Genomic DNA, 16,775 nt, shown 5'->3' with positions numbered 1-16,775 from the left:
TGGAAGAGAGGGGAAAAACAGTGACATCATAACATGCTGAGTCATTCTGGACAGGGAGCAAAACCCTTAGGACAACCTTCAACAAGGAATAACTGCCCTCTGTGCTTAAATGCTGCCAGTTGATTATGCAGTTTCACTGTGAAAGTGCTGTAAATGTAATACACTGCTATGCTGGTCTATGTTTTTTTACACATGAATTTATGCTAAATGCAAAAAGCAAGATGTTGTGCTTGCTGCATTCAGCCATTGAATTGCAAAGAATGAAAAAAAAATATCTTCAAAAGATTGAGGTATAAAAGCAGAGAGTTTTAATGAAATATACATAGATAGATAAACAGATAAACAGACAGACAGACAGACAGACAGACAGACAGACAGACAGACAGACAGACAGATAGACAGATAGACAGATAGATAGATAGATAGATAGATAGATAGATAGATAGATAGATAGATAGATGATTTGGAAATAAACAAGACACATGTAAGCCAGCTAACCAGAGACTTGAATTCCACTGACCAGATGGACCGCACACACACACAAACGTACATCCACTGTCTCTGCTCCTCGAGGAGAGCCAGACATGGGCCCCTGGGGGCCAGAGAGTGTGCTGGTACATGCTGCCTTTCAATCTGCTCATGTCTGAAAGCATTTTAATCAGTTGCAGCGCCTCCCAAACCAATCAATTACTTTAATCAATCAATTAGAGCACTGGGGTGCGACGAAAACCAGCTCACTACCCACCATTTTTTTTCAATTGGATTAAAATTCCTGGCTGAAAATAATAATAATTGAGAGGATGTAATACTTCATATCCAACACAAAATGAATTTTTTTCTAAAAAAACAACAACCATAAAGTCGTTTAAAATGCAACGAAAAACATGTTAAAGATGTTATGATAAAATTTCCACAGAAACTGGAAATATTCAGCCACTGCATTGACATTATATTGCAGGGTGAAAGAAGCTGTGTACTTAATGATTCCATCTCTTGAAAATAACACACAGCTAAATCGCTGCTAGCTCCTCACCACTAGCGTAATGGCTGTATTCCTAGCTGTGTAAAGCCCCTCAACATGTTGGCACTTCAAAAAATTCCCATGGTGTGTTTGATGATATTAATGCACCGTAACACACTCAACGTTTGTTCCCTGGAGACTGAGGACGTTACGTGCGCAGCCTTCATTTTCAACTCTTCCAGGGGTCCAAGAGGCCCCGTCGACTTACGGCGGACGACCATCGTCTCACCGCAAACACCCGGCTTTACAAATGATAGGCGTTCTGACACAGTAACACTGGGAGAGGAAAGCCTCCATTAAAGATAGCAGGGGGGAGCAGTCGTCTGAGAACACGCCATAGAAACACCATGTAAATATGGATGTGGCTGGTGGACCAAGAGTGAGTGAGAGCGTGAGAATGAGATAGAGAGAGAGAGAGACAGAACTTCATTTCCTGACTGAACGTAACGAGATCTGACAAAACATTTTAATAAAATTATATTTCTTTAAATGACAAAAAAAAATCAATGTCTGTCTCTCTCTCTTTATGTCTGTCTATCTATTTACTTATTTTGCAGTTTTTTATTTTATTTTATAATATTCTATATCTGCTCCATTGACCCACTTCATTGAAACACAATCATATCCCGTCTTGTCATTTAATGAAACACAGAGATGGCACACCGTCTTAAAGCTCTTTCACACATCTGATTCATCCTCATTCTATGACAAATGTATTCTTCATGGTCCCTTCACTGACTCATAAATGACTGAGTAACAGGACAGCAGGCAGTGATCTGCGCTGTACTTGCTTACATAAGCGTTGGATATTATTTATTATACAACAGTTCGTTCTGGTTCTCATTTCTGATTGGCTGAGAGCCTTTTCCAGCACTTATGTGAGAACGAGGCCAGCGAGCAAACCACCATAATTTTACAAATACTACTGTTGACAGGCTGGAAAACTGGGTGGGGCTTTCTGGGATAGTCCTAAAATGGTTCAGGTCATACTTAGATGGGAGAGGTTATTATGTGAGTATAGGGGACCATAAGTCTGAGTGGACATCTATGACATGCGAAGTCCCTCAAGGCTCAATTCTTGCGCCACTCCTGTTCAACCTGTATATGCTCCCAATGAGCCAAATAATGAGAAAGAACCAAATTGCTTACCACAGCTATGCAGACGACACACAGATCTACTTAGCCCTATTGCCTAACGATTACAGCCCCATTGACTCCCTGTGACAGTGCATTGATGAAGTCAACAGTTGGATGTGCCAAAACTTTCTTCAGCTAAACAAAGACAAAACTGAAGTCATTGCGCTTGGAAACAAAGATGAAGTTCTCAAGGTGAACGCATACCTTCACTCTAGGGGTCAAACAACTAAAAATCAAGTCAGAAATCTTGGTGTGACACTAGAGTCAGACCTTAGTTTCAGTAGTCATGTCAAAGCAATAACTAAATCAGCATTCTATCATCTGAAAAATATTGCAAGAATTAGATGCTTTGTTTCCAGACAAGACTTAGAGAAACTTGTGCATGCTTTAATCACCAGCAGAGTGGATTATTGTAATGGACTCCTCACTGGCCTTCCCAAAAAGACCATACGACAGTTGCAGCTCATTCAGAACGCTGCTGCCAGGATTCTGAGCAGAACCAGGAAATATGAACATATCACACCAGTCCTCAGGTCTTTACACTGGCTCCCAGTTAGATTTAGGATTGATTTTAAAGTATTATTACTGGTATATAAATCATTCAATGGCCTAGGACCTCAATACATTGCAGATATGCTCACTGAATATAAACCCAACAGATCACTCAGATCATTAGGATCACATCAGCTAGAAATACCAAGGGTTCACTCTAAGCATGGTGAGTCTGCTTTTAGCTATTATGCCAGCCGCAACTGGAACCAGCTTCCAGAAGAGATCAGATGTGTTCCTACAGTAATCACATTCAAATCCAGACTCAAAACACATCTGTTTAGCTATGCATTTACTGAATGAGCACTGTGCCGCTGTTCGTCCGACTGTTTGTACTGTACTGTATTTTATTTTATTTTTCCTAAACTGTTATAATTATTCTTATTTCTTTTTATTATTTTAATTTATTCTATGCAAAGCACTTTGAATTGCCATTGTGTATGAAATGTGCTATATAAATAGGGCTACGGGGAAATTGCCAAGCAGCTTGGTGAAAAAAGGTAGAGGAAGAAGAATGATGAGTACCATCCCAAGAACACCATCCCTACTGTGAAGCATGGGGGTGGTAGCATCATGCTTTGGGGGTGTTTTTCTGCACATGGGACAGGGCGACTGCACTGTATTAAGGAGAGGATGACCGGGGCCATGTATTGCGAGATTTTGGGGAACAACCTCCTTCCCTCAGTTAGAGCATTGAAGATGGGTCGAGGCTGGGTCTTCCAACATGACAATGACCCGAAGCACACAGCCAGGATAACCAAGGAGTGGCTCTGTAAGAAGCATATCGAGGTTCTGGCGTGGCCTAGCCAGTCTCCAGACCTAAACCCAATAGAGAATCTTTGGAGGGAGCTCAAACTCTGTGTTTCTCAGCGACAGCTCAGAAACCTGACTGATCTAGAGAAGATCTGTGTGGAGGAGTGGGCCAAAATCCCTCCTGCAGTGTGTGCAAACCTGGTGAAAAACTACAGGAAACGTTTGACCTCTGTAATTGCAAACAAAGGCTACTGTACCAAATATTAACATTGATTTTCTCAAGTGTTCAAATACTTATTTGCAGCTGTATCATACAAATAAATAGTTAAAAAATCATACATTGTGATTTCTGGATTATTATTTTTTTAGATTATGTCTCTCACAGTGGACATGCACCTACGATGACAATTTCAGACCCCTCCATGATTTCTAAGTGGGAGAACTTGCAAAATAGCAGGGTGTTCAAATACTTATTTTCCTCACTGTATATAAAAAAATGTCCTGGCTCTTCCAAGCTTTATAATGGGAGTCAATGGGTATATTTTTTTGGAAGTCCATCAAGCGCATCCATCCATGATTAACCCTCTGAGGTCGGCAAACGCGCCCCCGCGTTTTGTTGGATTTTCTTAACATTGTAGCACTTTAAACTTAAATTACTCCGTCATTTATGGTCATAAAAAAAAAAGAAATATAAAAAAAGAATCTGTGATATTTCTACTTTTGTATGTGTCCACTTACAATCAAATCAAAACATTGTGCTTTTGAAAAATAAAGAAAATAAACAGGGTGTGCGTTCTGCCTCTCCGTCGCGGTGAACTTTTTTTTCTTGAGCACGTCTATAAACTGAAACAAAACTCAGCGAATACTTGTCACACATTTATGAGCCATATATCTTTATAATCATTTAAGTGTGTACTTTTAAATGATCGGATTCAAACTGAAAACAAATATTCTCTGTTTAAGTAATTTGTATAAAACCAACAAGATGTCCAGCTTCTCAAACGCTTCCTAATTATTTTTAATTTGACCACGCCTACTCGCGCAAAATATATTCACATGCAAATCTCCACATGGAGCGCGAACGCGCTCATTACCTCAAAAACAAAACACTTCATCAGTCTCTGCTTTTCGTCGAGATTGAAAGACGCGTCGTGAGCTTACATTGGCTTTACCCCAGAAGATGAACGCGATTTGAAGACAAGAAAGATAAGGTAAGAAATTCTTACATATTAGTTTGTTATTGTTGCATAAATTTCACATTGCAGTTGAACTGTTGCTAGATATATGGTGACTATTATCATATTTAGATCCGTGTTTACTGTTACTGTGTCTGTGGATATCTGGTCAAACGTAGATATGTATGGTAACCATAATGTTTTATATTTGAGCACGATCGCGTTTGAATGTATCACATTTTGGATCGCGATCGCGTTTGAATGTATCATATTTTGGAAAAGCAAAACGCTCCAAACGGCTTCATGTTTTTACTATTATCTCATTTCATATCATCATAACGAATGGAAACATTTTAAGTAACATGATAATCAATATATTTTTCTCTAGCTTAGTTACTGAAATCTTTTGGAAGATATATATAGGCTGCTATATTGTTATTATTTTATGCAGCACTGCGCATAGCCTATGCCTACAAGGCACAACAAACGTGGTGTTCATTATATAATATATTGTTGGAAACATTTGTGTGTGTGTGTGTATTCTGTGAATTTTAAAAAGCAATTTTAACCAGAAAAATCTAAAATGTATTCCCAAAATCGTGCAGGCCTTTCTCTTGATATCAGTGTGTTCACTTTTTTTTTTTTTTCAGGACCCAGATGCCACTGAGTCCTGCTGACTTCAACATTCACAGTACATGTCTCTGTACATGAACATGGTAAAGTGAAAATCAAACACCTTGGAAATGAAAGGTATGTACAATGTTTTTAGGAATGGCACAAAGGTCTCTTTCTTTGGATCATGTTGTGTTGTAAATAAATCCAAACAATCTAAAAGCCATTCTTTTTTAAATCTCCTCATTCTTTGTGGAAGGTTGGTCAGAATGATGGGCCCTGATAAGCTCCTAATAGGGCCATTAGGGTGTGTCTTTGTCTTTCTCAGGTGTAAAAAGCCTTACATATTAATGAGATGATCCGCCCCTTCGCATATTGCTTTTTCACACAAAACACGTCGTAAAAATTTTAAATCAATATATTGTCTTCTCTGAATGAGCAGTCAGGGTGATTTTCACATAGTTTTGGAGCAAATATTCTAGGCTACGCCATACAATTTTCAAAAGTCTTGTGAAGAAATAATCAGTATGGGTTTCATGACCTTATTTCAGTGAGAATTTTTTTTTGTATTTTCACAAACCACGCATAAATGTCATTATCTCAAAACTACAAACTTTTACACACATGCTGCTGATATATTATTGTAGCAGAGTTTGTGCTGAATACAGTGTAATCAGACTTTAGCCATGAAAATGTCACAAGTAACAGAAATAACCACAAATGTCAGAGCATGTCAGAACACCTCCAGGGCCCAGAAAACAGCTCAGACCTCAGAGGGTTAAAGTGCTCGAAACGGCTCTGGCGGGTTAATAAAGGTCTTCTGAAGTGAAGCGATTTATCGACAAAAATAACTAGCTTCTGGCAGATGGGCGTACACAAGTCGACTTATGCCAAAAGATAATTTTTTTCTTTCAAAAGAGTAACACTTGACGATGTGTGTGTATGACGTAGGATGTAGGAGTAGCGTTTGACGCCCTATCACGGTTCAAACAAACATGGCTGGGCAACCGCGTTCGTCATTACGTTGTCCGTCAAGTTCAAGGGTTACTCTTTCGGCGTAAGTCGACTTGCGTACGGCCATCTGCCGGAAGCTAGTTAATTTATTCGATAAAGTTTTAAATATGGATATTTTTCTTACAGGAACACGTCGCTTCACTTCAGAAGACCTTTATTAACCCGCCAGAGCCATTTCGAGCACTTTATCATGGACGGATGCGCTTGATGGACTTCCAAAAATATATACCCATTGACTCCCATTATAAAGCTTGGAAGAGCCAGAATATTATTTAATATAACTCAGATTGTAATCGTAGATGGCTTCAGGGTGAGTAAATCATGGGCTAATTTTCATTTTTGGGTGAACTATCCCTTTAACTGTTAAAAGCACAAAGATATTACCTCAGGGGACACTTAAACTGATTTTGTGATTATGAATATAAGATTAGCCTGAAGAATATCAGCTAGATTCAGGTAATGCACTCGCTTAGTTGATCTCTCTCTCTCTCTCATAATACTCTACATAAAACAATGAGCTTCAATGAAGCACCTCAGTGTTCCTTGTTAATTGCTAGTTCTAATGTGACGTTTTAGAATTAGTAACAGAGGTTTGGGCTCAACTGTTAAACTGTAAACTTGAGATCTGAATCCTTGGCGGAAGTAAGTAGTTCTGCACAAAAGAGGGGTTTTAAAGACACTCCATTGTTGTTTCTTATTTATTTACTCACTTGTGTCATTGAACTGTTGTAAAAAAACACAATATCACACTCGTAATCATTCGATATGGCTCTATATCATCAAGGCTGTGATTTCCTACAACTGAATCACAGCCTTGCTTATGTAGAGCGATATTGCATGGGAATGAGTGTGATATTTCTTATGAATCATCTCACAGGCCTGAACCCACTAACTCCAACATAATGGACCTCAGACTGCTCTTTTGGGCGGTGAGGCACTTGAGGGAGGAGAACAGGGGGATGCTAAGGATGGGATCGCAGCTAAGCGGAGTTGACAAGGCGACTGCGATGTCTCAGAAACTGACAGGACTTCAAAGACATTTCTCTTTTGAGAAAAGGAGAAAAGTCTGTTTTGGAGGAGTGTGTCTGCGGTGGGAGGAGTGTTAGAGGAGTGCAGCTTGCATTGGGGATGCGAGTGTGTATGAGGAACCCGCCACAAAGATGCACAGAAGAGTAAAGGACACAAGCATTTCATTTACAAGATTGACCCCTTAAATATCTTCAGTGCACTTAGCTTTTATAGCTAACTGCTTTTTAAAAATGTAGTGAAGCTATTAGTTAAACTACTTTAAATGAGTTGCTTGGAAAGCTAAATTTTTAAAGTAACTTCCCCAACAAAACTTGTGCTAAACATTTAGACCAAAACTAACTGAAGAATTGCATTATATTTTACAATTGACGGGACAAGATATAGAATATAAAATCAAGTGTGAGAATCTGAGGAGGTCAGGCTATAGGAAAGAGGAATGAGAGTTCAGTAATGTCAAGAATGATGAAATTTCATTCAAGTTGATATGTCTAAGATTGTAAAGATAAAGACACAGAGCCTGATGTCATCAGAAAGAAGCAGTGTGATTGGATGACAGATGTGAGAGATAACCCCAACACACAACTGAGCATAATAACAGAAAGGAAAATGTACAGAAAATAACATTCAGAGACATCAACAGATGCAGTGCAGGGAGCTTCGACCAGTCTCATTCCCCAACATACTCTTACATTCATCTCTTTGTCCGATCATGACTTTAAATAGAATACAAAACAATAGACACAAGTGTGCTAAAGAAATAAGGTGGTTTCAGAAAACCTTCCAGCCAATGATTTAGCAGTGATTCTTGTCTAAGCATATTAAAGGGCACAGTTTGTAAATTTCGCTGCTAGAGATCGCTTATTGAAAACAATAACAAATGCGTATCTTGATGACAGGCAGAAATCATGTTCATGGGTGAGCTAATGTATTAAAGTTGTATTAACGTTACTGTGGTATGAAGCAGGGCGAGGCCGAGAGCTGTGGGAGAGGAACGAGGCCGGTGGAGCGAATGCTAGTGAGAGACACCTGTGCAACACACCAGTATTGAGTCCCATGTGTCCCTTCTTATCTGAACTTGAACTTTGTTACAGTTACAGTACAGTTATTCTAATGAAATACCCACAATTTTATGAGAATTACTACTCGTACAGGTCACTTTATTTGATAAATTAAATGTGTGGGGTAACGCAGCGCTGTTTTACTTGGTCAAAACAATCATACTAAAAATACATTTCAGAGTGTTGAAAGTTATATTAACGTTATTTTACTTGTTCCACATTGCAGTAATCTAAATCAGTATTAGAATATTATATTAATAAAAGCGGGATGACTTGTGTTGCTAAATGGCATGCAATTAATAAAAAAATATATTGTATGGTGGATTTTTATTTATTACTGTTACTACAAATAAAGCTCTTTCTGAATATGCCATGTTAGCCACTTCACAAAATAGTCTTGTTTAAATGATACAAACATGTTACTCATGGTAATTCAAGAAACCAAGAGATTCAAACAATAAGACTAACCATGCTGAGCTATATAACAATGATTCATTTTCTGTCGATAAAGGTATCCAAACAGTTGCTCACCTGTAAACACATTATATTACTAATAGGGAGACACCCCAGGTGAATAGGAACAAAAAAATAACTAATAGATATCAGCATGACACTTCCCCAGTTGATTACTGACATTTAGGCAGATATCTTTTGTATTACAAGTTTTTAGAATATTTATGTTTAAATATGCAAATTATGTAGTATCTCATTAAATATGCACTAATTTGCAAATATTTCCAGAAGAGAAATCGGGAACATTGGATAAAGCCAGATTCAAAATTCTTATTTCATTTTGTTGACATTTTAGAGTCAAAGGTTTTTACACAGGGGGTTATGGATATCTCTTTTTATCACTCCATTAATCAGAAAAAACTGTCAACAGCCATAAAAAAAATCAATTTTCGCCCTGTTTTTAGGTATAAAATGTTGTATAAATCAGAATCTGAATGATATATGAACAAACCCCTCTGTAAAAACCTTAAGAATATAGATATGATATATATTTTGAGAAAATGGCCTTGTGTATTTTGGACTTTTTTTCACCACAAGTCTGAAAGAAGACATGTTATTGAAGACAAATTGCCCAAAATCTCAAAATTGACCAGTGAAAAAAATAAATAAAAATGTTTTTGCCTGCCGTGTATCCCCTTTAAAGCGTCTTTGGTGTTTCCATGGTTTCTGTGGAAGTAAAATAGGAAATCAAGGCTAACGCGGATATGACGTCCCTGACAGGCAATATTTAGACTGGAAACATTTGGGATGGTACACAAGTTAACAAAATATATAACATTGTTCTATTGGCTTATGGATATTTTAATCAATAAAATCGTACTTATTATGCCTTTAAGATCTCTGGATAAGCAGAAACTAATGAACAATAAAAGCAGGCTTTTCGGGTAGTATGACTTAACACAAAAAAAGATATTTTGAAGAACATTTTAGCAGTTTTTGTCCATAGTCAAAACAACATTGGACTCCATTGACTTTCATTGTATGGAAAAAAAACGAACTAACACAATTATTATTATTTCTAACCTGGAATGAAGGTGAGTAAATTATGATAATTTTAATTTTTGAGTGAACTATTCCTTTAACTACTGCCTACTCTTAACCTTCTATCTTACAGAATAAAATGTCTTGCATATTAACCTATAAACCAAACATATAAAAGAAAACTATAAAATAACGGCATAAAAATAAGACTTGTACTGCACATTACAGTTTCCAAAATCTGTTATTTGCAATCATCTGGAAAAATGTTCTCATTTCTGCAGCTGCTTTTTTGGGGGTGAAAATGACAGCTGGTAGGGAGGCATACACTGATGAGACAATTTTCCATATGCAAATGCCCTGTTTGCATGTCCCGACACTGTTCCTTTCTATTTGCCAGTTGTCACACACTTGTAAGGCTAAGAAAGAGATTAAAAGAACACACGAATCCTAACAGGTACACACAAACAAAAGTATTAAGAAGAATACTTGGCAAAACTGTTTCACAAACTGACAGTACAAAATAACTTCTCTTTTGTTAGGCAACCAGAACAAAGACGATTTTTCTTTCCAGTTGTATAGACGCAAAAGTAGACGAGGGGCTTGTATAAATACATGAGTAAGTGAGTGGGTGAGAAAGAGAGAGGGAGTAAATGTATGCGGCGTGCCAGAGAGTAGCCACAGCACGAGATGCGAGTGCAGCTTTAAAGCTCAGTTAAAACGAGCACGTCTCTTCCGCAGCTCTTGGCACGCTGGTTCCCATGGTGATGATGATGATGATGAGGTGTTGGGATCGAGCTGTCAGGCCCTTGTTATTTTCGCACATTTTACAACTGCCGCTATCAGGGACACCAGCAGAGCTAATTCAGTCCTATTGTCTCTCTCTCTCCATCTAAAAAGCATTTCAAACATCACTCCTCAACGATTCGCCCCGATATACCATCCTCATGATAATTTCGGTCTTCTGGAATGTTCTCTCCAAACACGCTCCTCCTGCTTCAATCAATATCTAATATGCAGTCAGAGAAACATGCTAATGATGTAGCTAAGAAAACACAAATGATGCTGCTTGTTGAACAGTGAGAGAGACGAGTTTGCTTCAATACAAATAATAACTCCATATGCCACTCATAACGATTCTCATATTAGATACCGCAGATACCGTCTCGGAACAAGCAATTTAAATGATGTATAAAATACAGATTAAGAGAAACAACTACTTTGATTACATTAAACTACAATTTCTATGGTGGATTACAGAGTCTGATGGCAAAACAAACAAATAAAAAACAATGTTGAAATAAATTCCAGACTTTTTTGTAACGGTTTGCCATTACAGCAGGTGACCCTTTCTCTGCATCGCTGACCTCTGACCCTGTCAGACCACTCTCTCTGTTTATTAATCAGCGCGCGTCTGCCTCCTCGACCCAAATTTTAATAATAAAACCATTTGTGTGACTTTGAAACTGTTAACCTGACCTCTCAAACTCTTTAAAAGCCCAGACTTTGAATTACTCTTTACATTGTAACATTACTATTGAGATTCATTTTAAAGAGGTCATTTAATGTAAAACAATATGTGAAATTTAAAATGAAAAATGTTTTAGAGCACTGATTCACAAGGAAAAGCTTCCAAGTAAGAAACCAATCTTTCGGAAATGGTTGTGATGTCAAAATTAACATAAAACTACCTAGGGCTCCATAATTAATAAAAAATTACGATAAGCAATTCACAAAGACTACGATTTAATTAAATATATGCATATGCATATATGCAAAACATAAGCATGTTTCAGATTTCAGCTTGTCTGTGAAGCTTTTTTTCAGCGTCCCGTAGTGGCTTAGTTTGTAGTAAATACTGTTTCTCACTAACTTATCTCTGCATGTGCTGTGAGTTTGAGTTGCTTACAACATGCATTTAGGAATGTTTATTATTTTTATTACTAAGGCTACATCTGCATTAATCCGGATACATTTGAACACTAGCGTTTTCGAACGTTTTCCACAAGTTTCTCATCCACACTGAAATGTTGGAAAACGCTAAATTCGCTTTACTGCGCATACGTAACACCTCATAAAAGCTTGCTGAGATGATATAGACGGAACAAGACAATAAAGTTATAATGCATTTCTTCTGGCAGGATCATTTTATTTAGCAAAAGTATTTCACCATTCACCGATGCATCCAGGTCGCTCTCATTATATGTTTGGTCTAAAATGCAATTGCCCTCATGTTTTGCCGCAGGACTAGCCTGGATGCCATCCGAACTTAACCCCGCCCACAACATTTTTAGGTCGGGAAGTTCGGTCTGGACTCGTTCCGTTGAGGAGCTATTATGCCCAAACAAAAATTGTTCGGACCAATCAAATTGTCAGGGCGGGCTTTATACGATGATGGACAGATGAGCAACGTAATCATCTACGTCACCAACGAGCGCTTGGGTTGAATTCGTTAACAACTTCACGAGTTCACACTTACAAATAAGTCAGATAGAATAAATGCATATTTGACGTGCTGTCCGAGGAGAGGCTCCGGGCTCGGTATTCGGCCCGAACCCAAAGTACTCCCCCCGTATTCCTGGCTGTGGAAGAACAGGCCGAGAGTTAGTGGAGGGATGCTGAAAACTGTCAAGGAATGTTAGGTGAGTTGACAGAGTGAATATATGTTTCCTCTCATGCTGATAGGGAGACATGGTGTTTGATGACAAGTTGATTGGATTGATTATGTGAACGTGCTCCTGCCGAACTTTGTTTATGAAACATTATGTGTAGATTCCGCCATCGCGTCTGTTATAGAAGATATACAGCGCATTCATTTTAAAAGAGGAACAGAGAACCGCGATCAAGGCATTTGTCGATCGGAAACATGAATGAAAACTTACTCCGTTGCTCTGATTGGTTGTAGGTCTATCCAATTGAGTGCAGAAGCATTTTCCTTCCTGGTTCGGTTGAAACACGCCCCATAATCAAAGCTCAATGGAGCAGTATCAGACTCACATTCTGACTAGAATCTGAGTATGACGACATCAGGCTACCGCAGGACAGCACTCGCGAGTACATTTTCTGTCATCTTTGCAGGACTATGATATGAATTTTTGCAACTGTGTGAAAGTGAATAGCACATAACAGGCACAATAGCAGTATGCACATACCCACCTATCGGTACAATATGCATCACATGACTAAACGTGTCATTGGTTTCAAATTCCTCCATTCTCACAGTCCACACAACAATGCGAAAACGGCATTTTCAAATGTATTCACTTTGGAGAGCGTTTTCAAAAAGCGTTGTTTTCGTTAATAAAAACATTGTCTCAGTGTGGGCGGAAGGCCAAACCGGAGAGAAAAGACATTAGTGTGGACAAGGCCTCACTCTATTTTATTTGACAGTGAAATATTACATTAGTAATAATTCTCATTTTGTAATAATAATAATAATAATAATAACCTTTTTTTCGCAATCGCAATTTTTATAATACAAATCACAAATCTTCCCCCAAATTGTGCAGCCCTTTGACTGCCCATGTTTAAATACTAATTTAATATTCAGGCCATGTGGACGTAAATTATAATTTTTGGGGTGAGAAATCTTGATTTAACATTATAAAGACTCACATCAACATCACATTCCCTACTGACCTTTCGAAGCAAAGCCAATAAAAACTTTACATGATGCATCACAAGACTCATTCCCTATTTCCTGCACACACATTTCCAGCTTTCTTGCTACCCAGTAACCTAAAAAAAAAAAACCCTGCCTGTTTGATGTCTTTTCATGGCACAAAGCCATGATGCATGTCATTCACATGACTTGCATCATAGCTTTGTGCCATGAAAATACATCAAACAGGTGTTTTTAAGTGGGTAAAAAACCTTAAGTGGGGAAAAACCCTCATAAACTAAAAACTGATCAAATATGGTCTTTTAAAATTCATGCGTAAAGTAGTTTATATTAGTGCTGGATTAAGACTTCAGTGAGGTCCAAATCACAAATAAATAGCAAGCGATAGAACAAGAGAGCAAGCTCATCCTGATTGGTTGTAAACTAAAAGAGTAGCGCCTCCGTCATCTCACTTCTAAACACTAATACAAGGAGACGTGCCTGGGAAACAGGGACCTGGCTTATATAATTACAAATTCTCAGGTGAATTCTATCTTTCAGCAAGACCTGGAATAGGGAAAGTGTGTGTGTGTGAGTGTGTGTGTGTGTGTGAGACAGGAACATGACAGAAACAAAACATTCAGCAAGTGGGGAAAAAGTGAGTCTTGACACTTATTATTCCACCCGGTCCACGACTCCTAGTGTGTGTGTACGAGGGGAGGTAATGGTGGATTATATTATTCTCTCGGTGCATTCAGGATTCCTCTGTTTGTTTGTGTGTGTGTGCGTGTCCATACAAATGATGAACCTCCAGGCAGAGGCTCATTTGGAAACCTCCAGGGTTTCTTGTCATGGAAGTGCAGCGAGCTTCAGGCAGAGCGAGACAGCAGGACACTTGGGAAGGTCCAAAAGGGCTCCGGTGCGGCCTGCACTCACATTATATGTTTGTTTAGCACTCAGGGAGACTGAAAAGAGGCTTCCTGAGAGAGACTTGGCCTTTAAAGAGAGAGAAACGCTACATGGGCGCACAACAGACAAGTTCCCATGGAACTACTGCAGCTAGTGTCTCATAAGGAGGGAGGAGGAGTGAAAAAAATGGAAAGAGAGGCAAAGTGAGGGATAGGGTGAAACATTTTGAAATATTGACATTGACAGAAGGCCAAAGTGCAAGTAAAAGAAAGTGAAAACCGAGGAACCGACTTCTGATGTCCCATCACACGACAGCTCATCTTTACATAAAGCAACGCCAGCACCAGAAACCACACGATCCAACCCGAAGCAGGCGAGCAAAAGTGTGAGGTGGAATGTCACCGAGGAGGTGCCATCCTGCGTGACTCTGACATCTGGGGTTCGCTGTTGAGGCTCAGGATCGCTGAGGGTGTTGACAGAAGCAAAGCCTCTGCTCTACATATGGACCTCCGGGCTACAACGTTTGCGCTTCAGAGACAAGCAATCGGGACTGTGAAATACAAGCAGCCGAAGCACTCCACACCTGTTAAACTCATACGCTAGAGTATTTCATGGGATTCTCAGACAGCAGGGTGAAGCGAGATGGTCTAGCGGCCTAAGAGCTTAGTTACAAATTGAGTTTGTGGAAACACCAAAAATCACTCAAAGGCGTCTGGTTACAAACTGAGAAGCGAATGCAATAAGCCGTGAGATGCAGACAGCAAAAACACGTTCCAATTCTTTTCCTATTACTCTCCTTTCCTCTCAGTGTGCATATTGTGGGTCTTTTATGTAATATTTTATGTATTCTTTAAACATGATGTCTGTGTTGCTGTTTCTTTCAATTTTAAAATGCTTTCTCTTACCCCTGCTTATTGTGCTATACTGTAAGTAAGCCATTTGTAGGCTGATTTCCCCTGGCTGCTTTAACATTGCTCTGCTTGTTTGAGTAATTGACTCAGGCAACGGTGAGACTGGAAAACCTGTTTGAAAATTATTTAAGCAAGAAATTATGCCATCATTTACTCATCCTTATGACTTTCTTTCTCTTTTTTTTTTTCAGTGGAAAACAAGAGATTCTGAGGACTTTGCTGGTCTCTCTTTTCCATTCAATTATAAGGAATGAAGCAAATGCAGCATAAAAGTGTCATGAAACTCGTGCAATATGTTGAAAAGTCTGTGTGGAAAACAGTTGGGAATTTAAGTGATCATTTTCCTCCAGTGAGCTGTTAACCACTGTAACCGGGGCCGAGTGATGATGAATGTCATGTCACATTCATGTCGGTTTTCTGAACCAGATTCATTAAAAAGATTCAACTCAAAAGAGCAATTTGTGCTTAAATCGGAAATCTTTTCTTCTTTATGAACGCACCAAGGAGAGTTATTTCAAGAATTTCAGGGACTAACTTAAATGTGTCTGTTTCTCAAAGAAAGCTATCATTTGACCTTAGAAAATTATATAGTGCAATAAATGATTCTTTTTCAGGTTGTTTAATTGTAAAAATGTCATTGATATATTGTCCTAACCAACCCTTAACCCTGAACATAATTTGTTTGCATACATATGAGCAACTTTATTCTGGTTTTAAATTCAGTTTTCTTGGAAAGAGACTATTTTCTGTGTATGCGCGAGACTTCAATTCATTAGCCGTAGAGCAGCGTCTGATGTGTGACACTTAAAATGTTGTAAACGGTAAAACAATTGCGCTACAAACTAGTGTCTTTGTTACTATGTTAATAAATTAAAATAACTGTAAAACAAATACCAGTTTACAACATCCAGCAGCACAATGAACTGTTTTTGCATAACTAAATAATAACTAAATAATAATAATCTTGCACTCAAGTTTAAATTGGTCGCGCCCGCTCTTATGTTAAAAGTAGGGTTAAAAGATAATATGGGATGAATAATTGGGATGAATTAGCCCTTTAATCAGAAGAGAGTCTGACTGCGGTCATCTGGATAGCGTTCTATGATAAAGGTGGGGTTGAAGCTGCAGTACATTACCATAAACAGGTTTTGGTTATGTGGAATCCAATCTCTGCCTGCTGTGCTGTATCTGTGCGCTTCTACTACAAACGTCACGCCAGTCAGACGGCCTGACACTGCGAATCCTGCCTGATACCCGAGTAACAAGCTTTGAGCTGAGTGGGTGTTACAACCAACAAATAAAATGAAGTAAAGATTCCAATAAGAAGATACAGTACCTGGGGAGAAGAAATCTGACATCTTCCTCTTGTAAATCTCATAATCTGTCTCCAGAAAGACGCAGAATATGACACGGTCGATCTGCAGAAAGAGTAGAAAAGAGGCATTTAGCATAATGGAAACCTGGATCAATGCCTTTCTGGGTAAACACATGGCTAAGGGCAACACTATTAATAAA

The 16,775-nt window shown here is 38.6% G+C and overlaps 1 protein-coding gene across 2 annotated transcripts in view; it reads right to left on the bottom strand.

Annotated features, from left to right (window-relative positions):
- Positions 1–16,775, bottom strand: part of macrod2 (mono-ADP ribosylhydrolase 2) — a 578,061-nt gene that overhangs the window by 45,167 nt on the left and 516,119 nt on the right. For both annotated transcript variants that reach the window (XM_084391152.1, XM_084391151.1), the window contains exon 9: positions 16,597–16,678. In XM_084391152.1, the coding sequence (XP_084247278.1) occupies positions 16,597–16,678 (82 nt within the window). The remainder of the gene's footprint in view (positions 1–16,596; positions 16,679–16,775) is intronic.

The sequence above is a fragment of the Rutilus rutilus genome (assembly GCF_951802725.1).
Source record: "Rutilus rutilus genome assembly, chromosome: 20".
Taxonomy (NCBI): Eukaryota; Metazoa; Chordata; class Actinopteri; order Cypriniformes; family Leuciscidae; genus Rutilus; species Rutilus rutilus.
This window is presented reverse-complemented; position numbering and strand designations above follow the sequence as displayed.